Source organism: Poecilia reticulata, linkage group LG15 (genome assembly GCF_000633615.1).
Source record: "Poecilia reticulata strain Guanapo linkage group LG15, Guppy_female_1.0+MT, whole genome shotgun sequence".
Taxonomy (NCBI): Eukaryota; Metazoa; Chordata; class Actinopteri; order Cyprinodontiformes; family Poeciliidae; genus Poecilia; species Poecilia reticulata.
In genome coordinates, this window is record NC_024345.1 from 25727230 (window position 1) to 25743391 (window position 16162).

The 16162-nt window shown below is 37.3% G+C and overlaps 1 protein-coding gene across 1 annotated transcript in view; it reads right to left on the bottom strand.

The window, feature by feature from the left end:
- Positions 1-1996: 1996 nt before the first annotated feature.
- egln1a (egl-9 family hypoxia-inducible factor 1a) overlaps positions 1997-16162 on the bottom strand; it is a 23813-nt gene continuing 9647 nt past the window's right edge. Inside the window, exons 2-5 of the mRNA XM_008430241.2 lie at positions 8116-8235; positions 2983-3119; positions 2838-2905; positions 1997-2756 (exon numbers count right to left, since the gene is read on the bottom strand). Coding sequence (XP_008428463.1) covers positions 2701-2756; positions 2838-2905; positions 2983-3119; positions 8116-8235 — 381 coding nt within the window. The 3' untranslated portion in view covers positions 1997-2700. The remainder of the gene's footprint in view (positions 2757-2837; positions 2906-2982; positions 3120-8115; positions 8236-16162) is intronic.

Here is a 16162-nt window from a genome sequence, read left to right on the forward strand (position 1 = left end):
ACCAACGCATACCAGCTGAAACCCAAAACAGCCGAGAAAGTAAAACACAAAGATGTTATTTCTTCACTACATCCAGGCTCTAAATTCCTTATTGATAAGGTGCAAACTCTCAAGTGTCTTCTGTTTTTTTTGTTTAGTTTAGTTTTAATGAGGCATATTTAGCTTTTTTTTAGACTACCTTCCAGCCTTGACGTCATATCCAACAAAAACACATTTTGTCATCCAGCCAGTCAGTCTGAGACGAGGCACGGGCATCGTGCACAAACCTTAAAGGGGCAGCATTATGTGTTTTCCAGGCACATGGTGCCGTTTTATACCACAATTATGTAACTGCGTGACCTCCAGTTCTTATAAAAATGCTGCATCTACAGCCCTGGTAAAAATGAAGAGCCCACTGCACTGAACCCCATTGAAAACCTCCTGGTTATTCCAATAATAATGATTTCTGAACTCTTCCTAAGTTAAAACATTAGTATTGTTTCTAAATTAACATGAACTTGTTTTCTTTGCGTTATTCGAGGTCTGGAATCACTGCATGTTTTTCATCATTTTCTGCAAGTAAATACTAAATTTTTGCTTGGAATTTCAGAGACATGTCATAGAATAAAAGATCAATGTTCATTTTACTCAAACATATACCTATAAAAAGTAAAAGCAGAGAAACTGATAATTTTGAAGCGGTCTATCAATTTTTTTTAGAGCTGTATGTCAAACATGACTTGGATGAAATGTAGGGCCTTGGAATTGGGCCTCTGTCTCTTTAAAAAATGCTCTGACACGCCACCTTCAGGACATCATCACAACATGGCTCCTCCATTAACCCATTAATAAAGTTTTTTTAAACTGAAGTAGCTCATATAATGAGCTCAGAAGATGAAGTTACACCGGGTGTTTGCTAACTGCTGCTGGATAGTCTGAAGGAGCTGAGTGGAGGAGGACCTGTGCCCCGAAGGCGGGGCTAGGTCCGCCCAGGCGTTTTGTACAGCTGAATGGTTGCCATGGAGATTAAAGGATTTCTCCAACATGCATGAAAGAATCAAGGCAACACTCCAGGCATGTTTTTTATTGGAGAAACACATTATAACATGACGTAAAACTCAAAAAGTCTTAACATAATACTGCCCCTTTAAAAATAGCTAATTAAAACTCAAAACATCCTTGATGTCAGAGAGAAATGTAAGGTATCACTGCCCCTCCCTCACCTGTGGCTGACCATCAGTATGCAGAAACATTTGGGAGTGACTAGTGCTTTCTCCATCTGAAGCACATAATGGTGGACTACCACTTGCTTCCGAGCACTGCAGATCAGCTGGCTGAAAAGGGTAACTACTCTCTCTTGTTTACAATAATAAAAACATACAAATGCAGCTTTCTGCACCTCCCATTAATGTAGCGTTTTTAAAAAATATATTTTTAGAGAAACAGCCGATTAAGAGTAAATACCACACCTAATTAACCAGATATCGTTTGTTCAAATAAAAAATAAAATAAAATAAAAAATCTATATAGATTCTGACCATTCTTGTTTCTTATACTTTCATTTTTACTTTCACTTTTTAGTGTCTAATTTTTAGGGATTGCTTTTGTAGTAATCACATTATCTTATCACATATTATCCATCTCATATTATACTGTCCAAACATGGAGAAAGTTTTAACATTTTTTATATAAGTTACATACTGCAACTTTGAATTTAAACAAATCATGTAATGTAGTCCAATCATCTTGTCCACAGGTGATTTAGCTATGATTAACTCATAGCTAAATATTAGCTCAGCAGCTCATTGGAAAGCTAAATCTTCAAGCATTTTCTGTTTTTAAGAGTAGCCGTTTAAAGAAATCTTCAGATTAATTTCCATGTATGAAAACAAACACATTGCTATTATTTTTAAAACAACTCTATTTTTGTTTTGTTACAGAGAAGCAGTGCTATTTTCAGCCGCCTCTATCACATCGTGTGAATCTCACGCCGGCTCATGCCTAGTTGAGACCTGAAGAGATTCGGCCACGGCAGCAGCGATTTATTTTCATCCACAGGTCCAAAATAAAAACAAAAACAAAATTGGCACAAACATAAAGGTGGTGTACACAAGTGTCCTGCAGAGGGCGCACTCTACTTTGTACTGAGCAGATCAAAGCAGGTCTCACTGCATCCCACTATGTGATGATGTTTATGTAAGTCTCTGCGTAACACGCTGAAGCTCCAAACAGTTCATGTTACTGAGCGAGACAGAAAAACAAGGCCATTAAAACCTGAAGCTGCAGATTTAAAACCAAAGCAGTTCTGGCAAAGATTAGTTTTTTTTTTTTTTTAATGTCCATGATTCCTGAATTTACTGGAAACTTACATGCATGATGAAGCTTTTCTATGAAACCCCTTGATGCGAGGAAAATAACATGAAAAGCAAAACACTGTACCTTTAAGAAATCAACAAATTATGAGGATCTAAAGCTTTTTTTGTTTTTAGTCAGCTCAGCTGCACTGTAGATGCATACTCTGTTAATAAGAAAAAAAAAGCATACAATCCCTTTCAGTACAATGTTATGACATTCACTGTCCAGATTAAGTGTAATGTAGATTTTATTTCTGTACTCCTATTTTGTTTTTTAAAGTAAATTAAGATTTTTCCGTCGGACACATGATCTCTTTAAGCCACTTTCTTAGGATAGAGCACTTAATGGAAGTTTGCAGTCGTCCTACTAGCTGAGATCCGATGATTTGTTGAGTTCGACTTTTACTCCCTTTTCTCCTGCACCTGCACACAAGAAGAGGAGCCATCAGAGGTAAGTCCAGGAAAACAATGAAGCAATAGGAGCCAAAAAGTAGTGAATCCTACCTGTTAAGTACTTTTCTTTAGCTCTGGCTCGCTCGTCTGCATCAAAATACCAGACGGTGATGGCATACCTGCAGAGAGACGGGGAGGAAACGAGGTGAGCCACAACATTAAAGCCACTGAACATAGAGTGCAGTCTCAGGCAGACCTTGTAGAGAAAGCGGGCTGGACTTCATGGGGGTTTCGCCTGTCTGACCAGAAGAGGAGCAGCCGGTCAAATTTTGGCTCTATATCAGCAAACTGGGCCTTTCCTTCAGGGAAGATTCGCAGCAGGCCGCCGTGTTCCTGAGAGCAGAGGAGCATCAACATTATACACAGCTTGGAATAAAACATCAACATGGCTCCCTAAATCACAAGTTACTGTAGAACATCCACATTGGACAAAAAGCAATTCGAACTGTGACGCGTTTCCCTTTCACTCAACTTGATAATGATAATGATTATTACTATATTATCAATAACAATGATAAATACTAAATAAATAAATAGTAAAATAAAAATAAATTTATGAAATAAAAAGACATAATGGATTTCTAATACAATCGTAAGTTATCTCCGTCAACAGTTTTCTGCCAGTTTTTCCTTCCACTCAACTTTTCCCGAGCTTCTTCTTGCAATGACCATTTTGTCGCTCAGGTTTCAGTGATGATGCTGAAAATCTCTCCACTCAGCTTTTTTTCCCATGAAGAAAAAGTGGATTTTCTTTTCCGTTTTTGGAAACATAACCGTTTTCATTTTCTCTAAGAGACAATTATTAACAAATAAACCAGGAATTTATGAGTCTCTGGATGTAATGAGTTCACTTTTGGAAGTAAATAACAGAAACTAACTTTGACGATAATTTTTTTAACCTACTTGTACCTGTAGGAGGTTATTAACGGACAGTCAGCCATCTAAACCAGATCAAAGAGGAGCGAGAACGTTTAAGGCAGAGCAACGCGAGGCTCGGAGAAAAGCCCAGGATAGGAAGCCGCAGCAGGGGACAGCTTTCCTGTGGAGGGATAGGAAGAATAACCCACAGGAAAACTGCTCTGGCTGGATAAAGGACCTGGAGAGTGAAAAAGCAGATTGCTGCAAGCCGGCTGCTTAAATTCTCACTTTGCTGATATGATAGGACCCTCTCTTCACACGCAAACCTTACGTGCTGAAAGCACTCACACCCTTCGGTGGGCATTTAATGTTATTCCCATTTGAAGCGCGTTGAATAGGGGGAATACCGGTGGTGTGACTACAGTGAATTAATCAGCGACACTGGAATCTCAAAAAAAAAAAAAAAAAAAAAAAAAAAAGAAAACCAAAGTTTAACACCTGTTTGACCTGCACGTAACTTGTGTGGGATAAAGGTCATGCAGGATAATTGCCATCATGTGCACAGATATTTTTCTTGTTCCTTTTCAAAATAATACATCTATCTTCTCTAAGCTAATACTTGCAATCAGATAAAAGCTGAGATGTTTGGTGATAGCAACACGGTAAAATCTGCCAGAGAAGTAAAATCCTGACACCCTCATGACATCTGAGAGAAGTTTTCACAAGAGGAAGTCACGTGCCGCCGTTGTAGAAACCAGTAGAGCTGTTTATCTTTTGCATCAAGGTTTACAGTAAATCAGGGCTCATTCTGAAAAACAGGGCCTTTATTCACCGCTTTACCGGCGGTTAATCATGTGAGCGTAAATGTACAGAACCAGAACCAAGCTAACATTTCCGTACGACAACAAACAAAAGAAAAACTCTACATTTTCTACTGGGAAAGTTTGGGATAGTCCGGAAAATCATACAGCTAATAACATCTGAAACTGAGGACAGCATTTGGATTTAGAAGCTTTTACTCTGACACCCCTTAAGAAAATCCAGTGAAACCAAAAACCTTCAGACGTCTCCAATAAAGACCTGAGACTGGGGAAGAAGTTCATCCTTCCAGCAGGACAATGACTCGAAATATTCAGTCAGAGCTTCATTAGGATAATTTAAATTAAAGCATATCCATGTGTTAGAGTAGCCTAGTCAAAGCCCACAGCTAAATACAACTGGGAATCTTTGGTAAGAGATTCCCAGACTCTCTCAATCCAATTTGACTGACCTTTGACAATGTTTCAAAAAAAGAATGGGCAAATATAGTATAAATTATTTTATATTAAATTATGAGGAATTAGCACTCTGTATTGATTAAAAAATTACTTTCCCACTCATTATAAATATTTTGTTTTGGCTGAAAATGGGTTTGGTAGAGGCACAGAATAGTCCAAGTTAAATCTCAGCTTGTTTTTCTCAAATGTTTCTTTTAAAAACATTTTTTAATGCAGTTTGGTCCAGTGCGAGTTAAATTCGTGTTACTATCTTGAGAGCGTTTTTAACTTTTTATGTCCATTCCTTGATTGGTCTTGTTTTTGTGCAGCACTTTTGGCAAACTTCCATTTTTAAATGTGCTTTATAAATGATAATTTATAATACTGGACAAAAAACAAGTTTGTTGCACAGAATCAGGCTGCTCAACAAATGTGGTCTTGGCTAATAAGCAGCCGACGAGAAACCAGACTGCAGTTATTCATGTAACCATCTGTGATCTAGAGCAAAGTTCATCTAAAAGTCAGAGGATGAGCTGCATGAACACCGCAGATATCATGTAACAAACTGATTTAGTTAACACAATCCACACTGTAACTTCTGCAAGTATGACCAGAAAAAGAAAAACAGTCAAACCCAGTTTTTCTTGACCAATTTAGACAGAGAAAAATGATTTTAAAAATGTGACTTGCAGGCATCCGTTAGCTACTTTTACATTTAGTGATTTGACCCCAAAACAGGCCACATCACTTGTTTGCTGTTTAAAAGTGCATAGGTCAAAACAGAATGCTGATGCATCCAGAAGGAAAGCTATGTGAAACTCACAACCACAAAGTCAAAACAAAAGAAGTAAAGTTGGGTTAAAATAAGTTAGCCTGGACAAAAAAACAAAAACACAACAACTTGCAGGCTAATCATAAAAGTAGCGTTGAATAAGGAGCTTATATTAAGAAAATTGATGAATATACGACCAGCGATGGTAAAAACTATCGTCCAAAGTCAAAAAGCTGTTTTGGGTTAAAGGTCAGGCTTATAAAGAGATCAGGAAACTGATTTGTGTGCATGAGTCATGCAGATTGGAAACTACTGTTGATAATTTAACAAAGGTATGTGAACTATTACACCCAAGAATAAATATTCTGGGTTCCTCCCAGTATATCATAAGCCTGGCGGGCCACCAGGTTTTACTTGCGCCCCCACCAGGCTAAGCATTGCTTATTTATTTAAGTTTTTTCTTAATGTTTGCATTTTAAGACTTTATCATTGGTGTTGAGGTGTTAATCTTCCAATAACCCATTAATTACAAAGTGATATTTTCAAATTTCCTGTCAATTTTAAACATTTTTAACTCAAAAACACCACTGGCTGCTGAATGGATGACTGCTAAGCGCCCCAACTACTGGGCTCAGCAAGTTTTCTGGGGGAAACCTTGGATATTTGATACATATTTAAAATTCCTAAACAGGCCATGTTGAAACTAATCTGGATTACGGTCAAACAGTACTGGTAGAGACCTTTATCTTTGAAAATATGCTAAAATATTATCTGTCTGTTAAACATTTATGGCTGAAAAGGACAGACGTTTCATGGCTGCAACATTTTTACGTCTTTTGACACGTTGCATGGTATTATGAAGAACAATAAAATATTTCCAAGACTCTTTAAGCCAAAAGCATACAATCTATTACATCAGTAAATATTTATTTATTATTTTTCCACTAATCTGGCTAAATCCCGACCAACGATGACATATTCCTGTGCATCTGTTTGGAGTCGATCCCAATTCTTGCAACAACCGATCAGTATTTTCTTCCACTGTATTGGGAAACACTCAGAATATCAATAAACATATCAATAAACTGAGCTTTCATCTTGAGTATGTTTTGATGTCACTCTATATTCGTGGACAGAGCAGAGCTGGTCTGAAGCAACTCCTCACTGATTGCATCGCTGTTTTCTGTTTCTTTGTTTTTGCCCGTATCCATGGCAACGCTCATCAGCCTGGACACACTAGCAGGCTGGTGGCTGAAGTCTCTTCATCAGACAGTGGGTTTACGCCAAATCCCTTTCACCTGGTACCGTTCTGAATGTTAGTGGAAGATCAGTCCCATGCATCAACAACTGGTTACCACGGCGACTGAATGATTCACAATGATTCGTAGGCAGGACTTCCACCTGCTTAGGAGTCGATAAATTTGCTCTGACCTCCTAAATCTGAAGAACGTTCCCATGGACAAATTCACTTTCAGGCATCCTAAACACCTTCTTTCGTCATTATCACATCTTTTAGTTGCAATATTAAGAAATAAAAGAATAGTATGCATCTTTATACGGCTGCAAATAACAGTTATTTTAGTAGATGATTAATCGGGATAAAAAAATCCTGGAATTTTCTACAGATTTTCACTTAACCACTTAATGTTTTATGAAATATTAAAAATACATTAAAAGATGCAAATATTTTTTAAATTATAAAATAGACATTTTATTTTCTAGAATGAAGTAACATAGCCGACCTTTATTTAGTTTTACTATTTGTAGAGAAAGGTGTTTTTGTCTTGAGTACAAAATGTAGTTTTAACCTAATTGCTGCTCTGAATGGGGTTTTTTCAGCAATCTGTGTTTTTTAAACCCATATATTCTAATCAGCAATTAAATAACTAAATTAGATGATTATTTTAAATAATTGATTATTATTAATTGTTTCAACCCTATTTTTTGTTCTCGACTTGACTGAGGCATTTTAAGATGAGTTTAGATGGCTGGTGTGGTTATACAGGATGAATTAAAGTGTAGCCAAACTAATTTCATCGAGAAGAGTGTGATTTTATAAAGTAAAAACATATTTAGCTCAATCTGCACCAAAATTTCCAGAAAACAATACAAATCTACTCTTTAAACACATTAATGTGAATATTTAGGGAAAACAAACAAATATTAGTCTCTAGAAGATTTCAAACTAAACCCTGCTTTTTATCCAAGCACACATCAAACCCATCAGAACCTCTTATTTGCAAACCACACAGGAAATTTGCCATCTTGGATTAAAGGTGCCATTTTTTTTTTTTTTTTAGGGATTTTGCATTCTTCAAAAATAAACATCTTCCGTCTTGTTTTAATTATAGAATATTAAAATTCTGACATTATTCTACAAGTATATAAACAAAACACTTTGCGAACTCTCTAGAAAAAACCCTGATGGAGCGTTTTCTCATACCTTGGCATTCCAATCTCTATTAAGGTAATATATGCATGTGACACAGCGTCCATCGCCGTTGGGGTTATCCACATGGCGCACATAACCTGTTCCGTTCCCAGGGTAACAGGCCACCATTGCCTGAAGAGAGAGTGATGGAAAAATGTGATTAGTACAAACAGAGCACCACGGAAACCAGCAGTCACCTGTCTTCAAAATTAATGAACATAAAGGTGGAAAGTCAAGGCAAAAAGTATGCAAGTGTGAGTAAAACTCAAGTCAGCATGTTCAAAGTCTGAAAGAAGAAAATCTACTTTTTTTTTTTTGTTCATTTTTCTTCACCTGAAGATAAAGACGAGCACGGGCCACATTTACCCAGCTGCCCCATAATAATCTTTTGAAACATTTGAGAAAATAAACCAAGGATATCATCCTGCATGACTTCCCTTTGCCCTTTCCTGCTGTAGTAAGACTTCCATTATCTGCTTGGGAGTTGGCAGTGAAAGCCATGAGTTCTTGTATATTTCTTGGAATAAACTGCATACTGAATCCTGGCTCTGGTGAAGTACAAAAATACCCCGCAGGAAAACGAAAACGCACAAGTAATAACTTGAACAGTCCCGGACTAACAAGAAAATAAAATACATTTATTTAAATATTTTTAAACTGTGAAAAACAAAAAGCTTCCATAAGGAAATGAAGGAGAAAATAAAAGTGAATAAAGTTGCATCAAATGGATGTGAGCAGTGGTTCTTAAGCATTTTATCACCAGAGAATATAAGATTTACAAATACCGACGTCATGGCAGACATTTTTAAAACAGTAATACTAAAGGATTTGGACATTTTAAGCTTTTCATGCTTTGTTAAAATACAGATGTGGTGTTCTTTACTGGGTTGGAAGATGAAAGGTTATTTATATTCTATTTTAACTAAAAAATGGAAATGTTGCAGTTTGATATGGGCAAAATAACCCATAATAAACTGGACATCATAATCCAAAATGGCTGCCTTTAATCGAAACAATAGTTTTATGTGCAATTTTGACCATTTTGAGCGCATTACATCTTTTATTCACAGCACTAAGCAACCTCTTCAAAGAATGTGTTTCCTACAGTGTTGTTAAAAGATGCAGAAAAATATATTTTTACTAGTTTATAAAGTACATATCTCTGAAATGAACATCCATTTTTCAAAGTTGGAGCTTGATATTATTCTTAGAAGTCTCAATTTCTGAGAAAATGTTGAAACAAAATTAATGTTTATTGGTTTGTGAGAGGGTGAATTTGCATCATCATCATCATCATATTACTTGAAAATGACAATATTATTGTTTATCGCAATAATTTCTGGTACAATTTATTGTCCAGGAAAATTTGGTATCGTGGCAGGACTTCAGACAGACATATAACCACATATAAACAACTTTAAAAAGTGCAACAAGGAGGCAAATGCTAAAAGCAATGATAGTTTTTAAAACTAACACGAGGAGAAATGGTGTCAAGTAAGGGAAGACTTTCATTATATTTACAAAAAATGGTCTCAAAAAATGCCAATTTTATTGATTATTCCAATCATTTCTGGGACAATTTATCGCCCAGCAAAATGTGGTATTGTGACAGGCATACGGACAGACATAAAGTCACATAAGAACAACTTTTAAAAAGTGCAATGACCAGTTTAATTCTAAAAGTAATTAAGAGTTTTAAAAACTGACATGAAGAGAATGGTTTTAAGCGAGGAAAAACTTTCCTCGCAACTGGAAAGACCCAACAGTCGCTCTGCAACTTTTTCTGGCATCTCATTAACAAAAAACTAAAGGAGCAACAATTTGAATGGTTTGGAGATGCTAAAACTGCTGTTTACCCTGACAGTAGTAGGAAGTGCATGGCTAAATACAGCAACAGTGTCCGAGTTGAAAGTGGATCTTAGGTGACTGGTAAACGTGCACCAACACAAGCAGATCAGCCCTCATGCACTGCAGCATCAACAGTGATACGGCGGGCAAAAGGCAAGTCGGGCCACATTCTTTCAGGACCTTGCATCAACATAAACCATAGCAACATTATTATAAACAGAGTAAATCTCTTCACTGTTTCTTCTTGAGTAAAAAAAAAAAAGAAAAAAAAAGACATTATCGGTGTATTGAGCATTTGAAAGCAAAAGCAAAATGTGTGCAGAAAATGAAAGGATGAGTTGGATTTTAAAGAGGCCCTCCAGTGAGAACAAGCAAAGTCATTCACATCACACACGTGCACACGTCTCCATCTTATTTCGCTGCGCATCTGATCGGAGCTGCTTGCGTCAGTCGGCATTGTGCTCACATCTTCGGAGATGCAGGTTACCGCTGGAATGCACGATATCAGGGCCTTCAAAGCTGGAGAACAACAGATCTGCAGCATAAAGAGGAGGAGGGGGGTGGCTGCTCCAACATTTAAAAAAAAGAGGAGAAGAGAGGAGAAGAGGGGTGGTTCTTGGAAGAAACTACTTCTGAGTGAGGCGCACGCACAGCCAACAAAAGGGCTTCCTGTGTGTAAAAGGCAATACAGTAGGCTTTTTTTTGTTTTGTTTTTGTGAGTAAAAGAGAAGGGCAGAGAAAGAGGGGCACAGACAGTGAAAGCAGAGGGGTGGGTCTCCAGCTCACAGGGAGGATTGAACTGCTGCAAACTTTGACTCCTGGCCTCCCTCCAGAGGGAGCAGTATTTTAATGGTTGTGCTACGTGCAGAACGTGAGGAAGGTTGGCTTATCCTCCGCTATGTCACCCCTCCCACTCCCAACTGCTGGGCTCACGCTGCAAGGCTAGAGATGGGTCAAGTGTGGATTCAGATGTGTGTGAGGGCTGTGTGTGGGCCGACTTAAGGTGAGAGACAGAGAGAGAAGGAGAGGGAGGGCGCGCTTCGGCGGACACAGCCTTTCACTGCATCTAAAGGGAAAGCTCATATTTAAAACACACTTATCTGCACTAGCTGGGGGTTTTACCAGAATCTTATTAATTATTAATAAAAGCTATTTTTCTTAACATATTTATTTTCTCGCTTTCTTTTCTTAAAATTAAAATTTCAAAAAGCGGCTTTCATTTCAATTATTATCTCTTCCCGTGTTGTACGATGGAGTATTTGGACCAGGCTATAAAAAGTTTTGTTTAATTACAACAATATTAGAGTAAAGTTTTGACGTGCTGACGTCACTGAACTACAGAAACCCAATGAGTGCATTTCCAAAAATAAAATTTTCAAAAAAAATTTAAAATTTACTAATCGATAACCCTGATTACTATATAACATGTATTACTATTTATTATGAACTTGCTGGGATTTTTTTATGATCAACTTTCACATCTTCACAAAAAAAAAAACAACAAATAGAAATGCACACAAAATATGCGTGTTCTTAATTTATTCACAGAAAATACATGACATGCTGCTATTGTGTGGATATGCCAACCTGGTATGAAGTGCTGTTAAATTCCAGTTTGCCTTTCATTTGATCTGGTCATGAGAACCTAACAAGCTGAAGCACACAGAAGAGACACATCTTAAGATCAAATCCTCATTCAGGTAGGAGCAAAAACTTCGATAAAGGCACAAAATATAGAGGAAGGTACATTTAAAACATTAGTGTCACTATAGATGTTAAATTTCTTGGACGGCTCAGACCAATCCTCCATCTCAACTTGAAACCTTTGCTGTCTGCTGGATATTATTCCCTCTCCGCCCCTGACCTTTATATCCACTTGCGCTCCCATTCTTTCAGCCACTTACTCTTCCGCGTTCCACTGCGGCCCTCATTAAGCGGCTGACCTTGCTCCTCATGTTGTTTGTTTACATTCCACAAGCACAGCTTCAGAGGCCAACTGGTGTTTACGTGCAGGGAATGGGAGGAACAGAGGTCACCAAACCAAGCTCCGAGGGGCCTTCAATGAGGCCAGAGCGGAGGCAAAGACCGCCATGAAGCCATGTCAACTCGGTGCAAACATGATCAGCAATCATCAAAAAGAAATAGTGAAAGTAATAATGCAGTTTACATGATACAGATCAGAAAGTAAACGGCTCATTTCTCCTTTTTAACTACCCGACTTTTTAGGGCATTTTACACCCAATAGTTCAGTCGACTCGGTTTGATTGGGAACTGAAGTTGTAACATTTGTTACATATCCAACTGCTATGGTTTGCTTTTCACCTCCACGCCTATTAGGGCTGTGTAATAATATCGATTTTGCGATATATATCGATATTTTCTTTCCTAGAAAAAAATCGATATTCATCCGCAAGTATTTTAACATCCAACTGTCACCTTGCTCACTCACCGCTTGCTTCACCAGGAGAGTGATTCGGTCATCAGGCTTAGAGTGATTCCTTCAGATGTTAAGTGTCAAGGTTAAAAAGGTATCAAACTATTCAGAGCAGGGTACTTGGTGCACTTTATTTACTTTACAAATGGATGTAAGCTACAATTTGTACTGTTTCAATTAAAAGAAACATGTTTTCTCACCACTTCTTTGATTCATTTTGTCCAGCTGTCGACTTTAAGTCTGTGTCCATGTCCAACCAGAGCCAGGTATTGTGTAGCTGGTGCTTTTAATCCGTTTTCAGTTAAATCAATTCAATCCAACTCTATAACTGTCACAAAATGTCACCAAAATCACTGTCTTTCTAAAATCTTTCAGAAAATCACAAAAGTGTATTGAATTGTATCGTTTGCTGAATATCGCAATATACATCGTATCATGAGCAGAATATCGTGTATCGTATCGTAATATTATTGTATCACTACAGCCCTAACGCCTATGGTGGTGCTGCACCAAGAATCCGCAAAGGAAACGGGACGGAAACCTCTGAAAAAGACAACTTCCTTTTTCATGAAATGTAACAAAAATGGAGTTGCGTCAGATTTCTCTGTTGTCGTTTGTAAAAATCCACGACTCATTTCTCCCTCTAATGTTAAACTTGCATTTACCCAATATACCTTGCGATTTGAACCACTTCCTTCTTTTGGAGCAGCCTCTGGTCCAGTTAGCATTCATATGCATTCGAACCGCACCAGAGTTCACTTAAATTAAAAACACTTTAGAAAAAATACTACAGAAAAACATGGGCAAATAAACCAATAAAGGGTTAAGCACTTCAAAGGGTGACATATTTAAGTAGGCTGAGAAGAAATATTAAATCATGCAATGCAGGTAGTTGGTGAAATGGCCCTGAGCCATATAAAACTATTTATAAGAGTCAAAGTGTTTTTTAACAAAAAAACAAAATTTTCCAAAGTTGATTGTGCAAATCAATTTCAACCTAGAGTTCGTTCCAAAGTTAGTGACTCAATGTCAAATATAAAAACTGTCAAATGAACTTAATTACCATTTTTTGCTGTGACCAAACTGAAATGTGCGTTGTTGAATTTGAGTCATTGTATATTACCGGATTAAACCAATTATATATTTCTGTACATAAACTCGGTCTAGGAGGTAAAGTGAATACCTCCAACCTGATTACTTGTGATAAATTTAAATGTTTATTTAATAGAGAAGGTTCTTTTATAATTATTATGGTGCATCAACACAGCCATTTAAATTAATGCCTCTCTAAAATTACTTTCTCCAAATGCTAATCTGTCTATTAAACTTAAAACTGGACAGCAAATGTTTTCTGTTAATGTAACCAAAGTTTTTTTAATTTTAGCCGAGCAGAATCAATTGGGGAATAACTTTACGGACTCACATTTGTTTTAACTCATTAACAAACCAACATCCAAACACAACTGACCCGATCACTCCTGAGGACAACCCGATCGCCAGAGCGGTATCAGTTCAACGCCCTGCATCCACTGATGTGAGCCATGGACCGGGGTGTGGCGAAATGGAAAAGCTAAAAGGGATCTGCTCACTTCACAGCAGAGATGCTTATCCAAACACGGAGCACAAACAGTTAGGATTGAGACCTTGCAGCAGGGAGGAGTGTGGGAATGAAGACGGTTCAGGTCACAGGCTGGAAGACCTTGCTGTTTCATGTGACGGTGTCGCCTTAAAGGAAATCCCCGTTTAAAGAAATTACCTACTTTACCCATGTAGTGTTTACAGTTGGGTTTGAACAATAGGAGGACATATATTGGCATTACTTTTGAAATACTGCAGTAGAAATATGCTCTAAAAGCAAGTCATTAATTTACCAAACTCACAAAAGTTAAGATAAGCTGATTATCTTAATCAGCTTATCTTATTAAGATACCACATAAAATCATTATGTGGTATAAACCCAATCTAACAAACAAACAAACCGTGTTTCCACTCTGCTTCTTGTTTAATCTAGAAAGTGTTATAGGTGTAGTGAGAATATATAAGACCAGCTTCTCTCCATTTTCTGAAGAAAATCATTCCTCCACAGCATGATGCTGCCACAATCATGTTTCACAGTTTTGGTTTCATTAGAACAAATCAATTTACTCCACATCTGCTGAGTCCCTTTGAGTATGAGTTTTGTTTTCCCAACAGTGTTTTCTTTGTTGTCACATTTTCCTAAAAGCCAGATTTGCACTGTACACACAACTAACAGCCAAACCCTCTTGACAAAACCAAAGATTTGAAACTCTGTACCTCCTCCAGAGTTACCAACAGCCTCCTGACTCCTTCTCTGATTATGACTCTCCTTGGAAACTAAAACATCAGTCATCATCCTTATTAAGGCTACACCAGTTGCGTTTCTATTGACCATACAACTGCACAACTTGACATATCAAAACAAAAAACTTTTTTGATTTAAAAAAGTGATTACGCTATGATTAGATGGTTTATTGACTGTATCAAAATTGGTATATTTAGCAAAACTGCAATGAAAACTTTTTTTTTGCATCAAACGAGTTAAATGATCAACAGCCAGATGTTGCCACTGGTGCAAACCACGAAGAAGACAGCAGGAAGTAGTTGGAGCATCGTGCAGTGGTGTGTTCTTTTCATGACATCGTGTGAACAAATTTATTCAAGTGAGCTTTTAACCGTTTCTTATTTAATGGAAATGTTGCAACTGTGAAATTGTATTTTCCAACGCAGTTTTTCAGACATTTGTAATGGAAACGCAAATACTAAATGACTGATTACAGACCATGTAAAAGGAGACAGCTTGACTAATTAAAAAATAGCTGTTATCTCTAAAGAAGCGAATGGCAAATACGGAAAATATTTTCAGCAATAAGCACTTGGAACGTATTAAAAAACTTTATCCTGCTTTGGACAAGTATCCACAGAGCATGATGGTGCTGCCACCATGTCTCATCATAGGCACAGTGTGTTCATGGCTGATATGCAGTGTTAGTATTATGCCACACAGTCTTTTTTTTGTATGTAGGCCAAAAAGTTACGTATTTTATACTTGACCAGATGTCAGTCTAGGTAGATTGGCACAATTTGGTAGGTTTGCAGTAAGGCTGGACAATTTATTCAAGATTTATGTCTATCAGATTTTGCCTGTATGCAATATCAATACTTTAGAGAACTGCATGAACTGCAATATTCATATTAACTACTTATATTAACGTACCATGCATCGTCCCCACAATATCATCCCTAACCTCATTTTTAACACTTAGTAATAAGGGAAATTCCCAAGGTGGATGTTGGTGTTGCATGTTATTTATGGATATCACAACAGAGGTGACTGAATACAAAATGCACACCACTAGTTTCCGATGTTTATTTAAAAAGAAATGCTTAAAAGCATCCTTTTCCTGTCACTTAATAATTATGTACAAAGTTTCCCCCAGAAAACCTGCTAAGCCCGGTGGTTGGGTGCTAGGGCAGTCATTCCTCCAGCGGCCCGTCGTGTTTTAGAGATAATTTTTTTTTTTTAAGTTGACAGGAAATTTGAAAATATCACTTGAAAATTATGTGTTATTAAAAGATCGGAAGATTAACACCTGAGCAAAAACTATAATCTCGTAAAAAATGCAAACATTTTAAAAAAGCTTAAAAAAGAGGCAATGCTTAGCCTGGTGGGGGCACAAGTAAAGCCTGGTGGCCTGCCAGGCTTGTAATACACTGGGGGAAATGATGTACTACTTTGTGTTAAGTCTATCACATAAC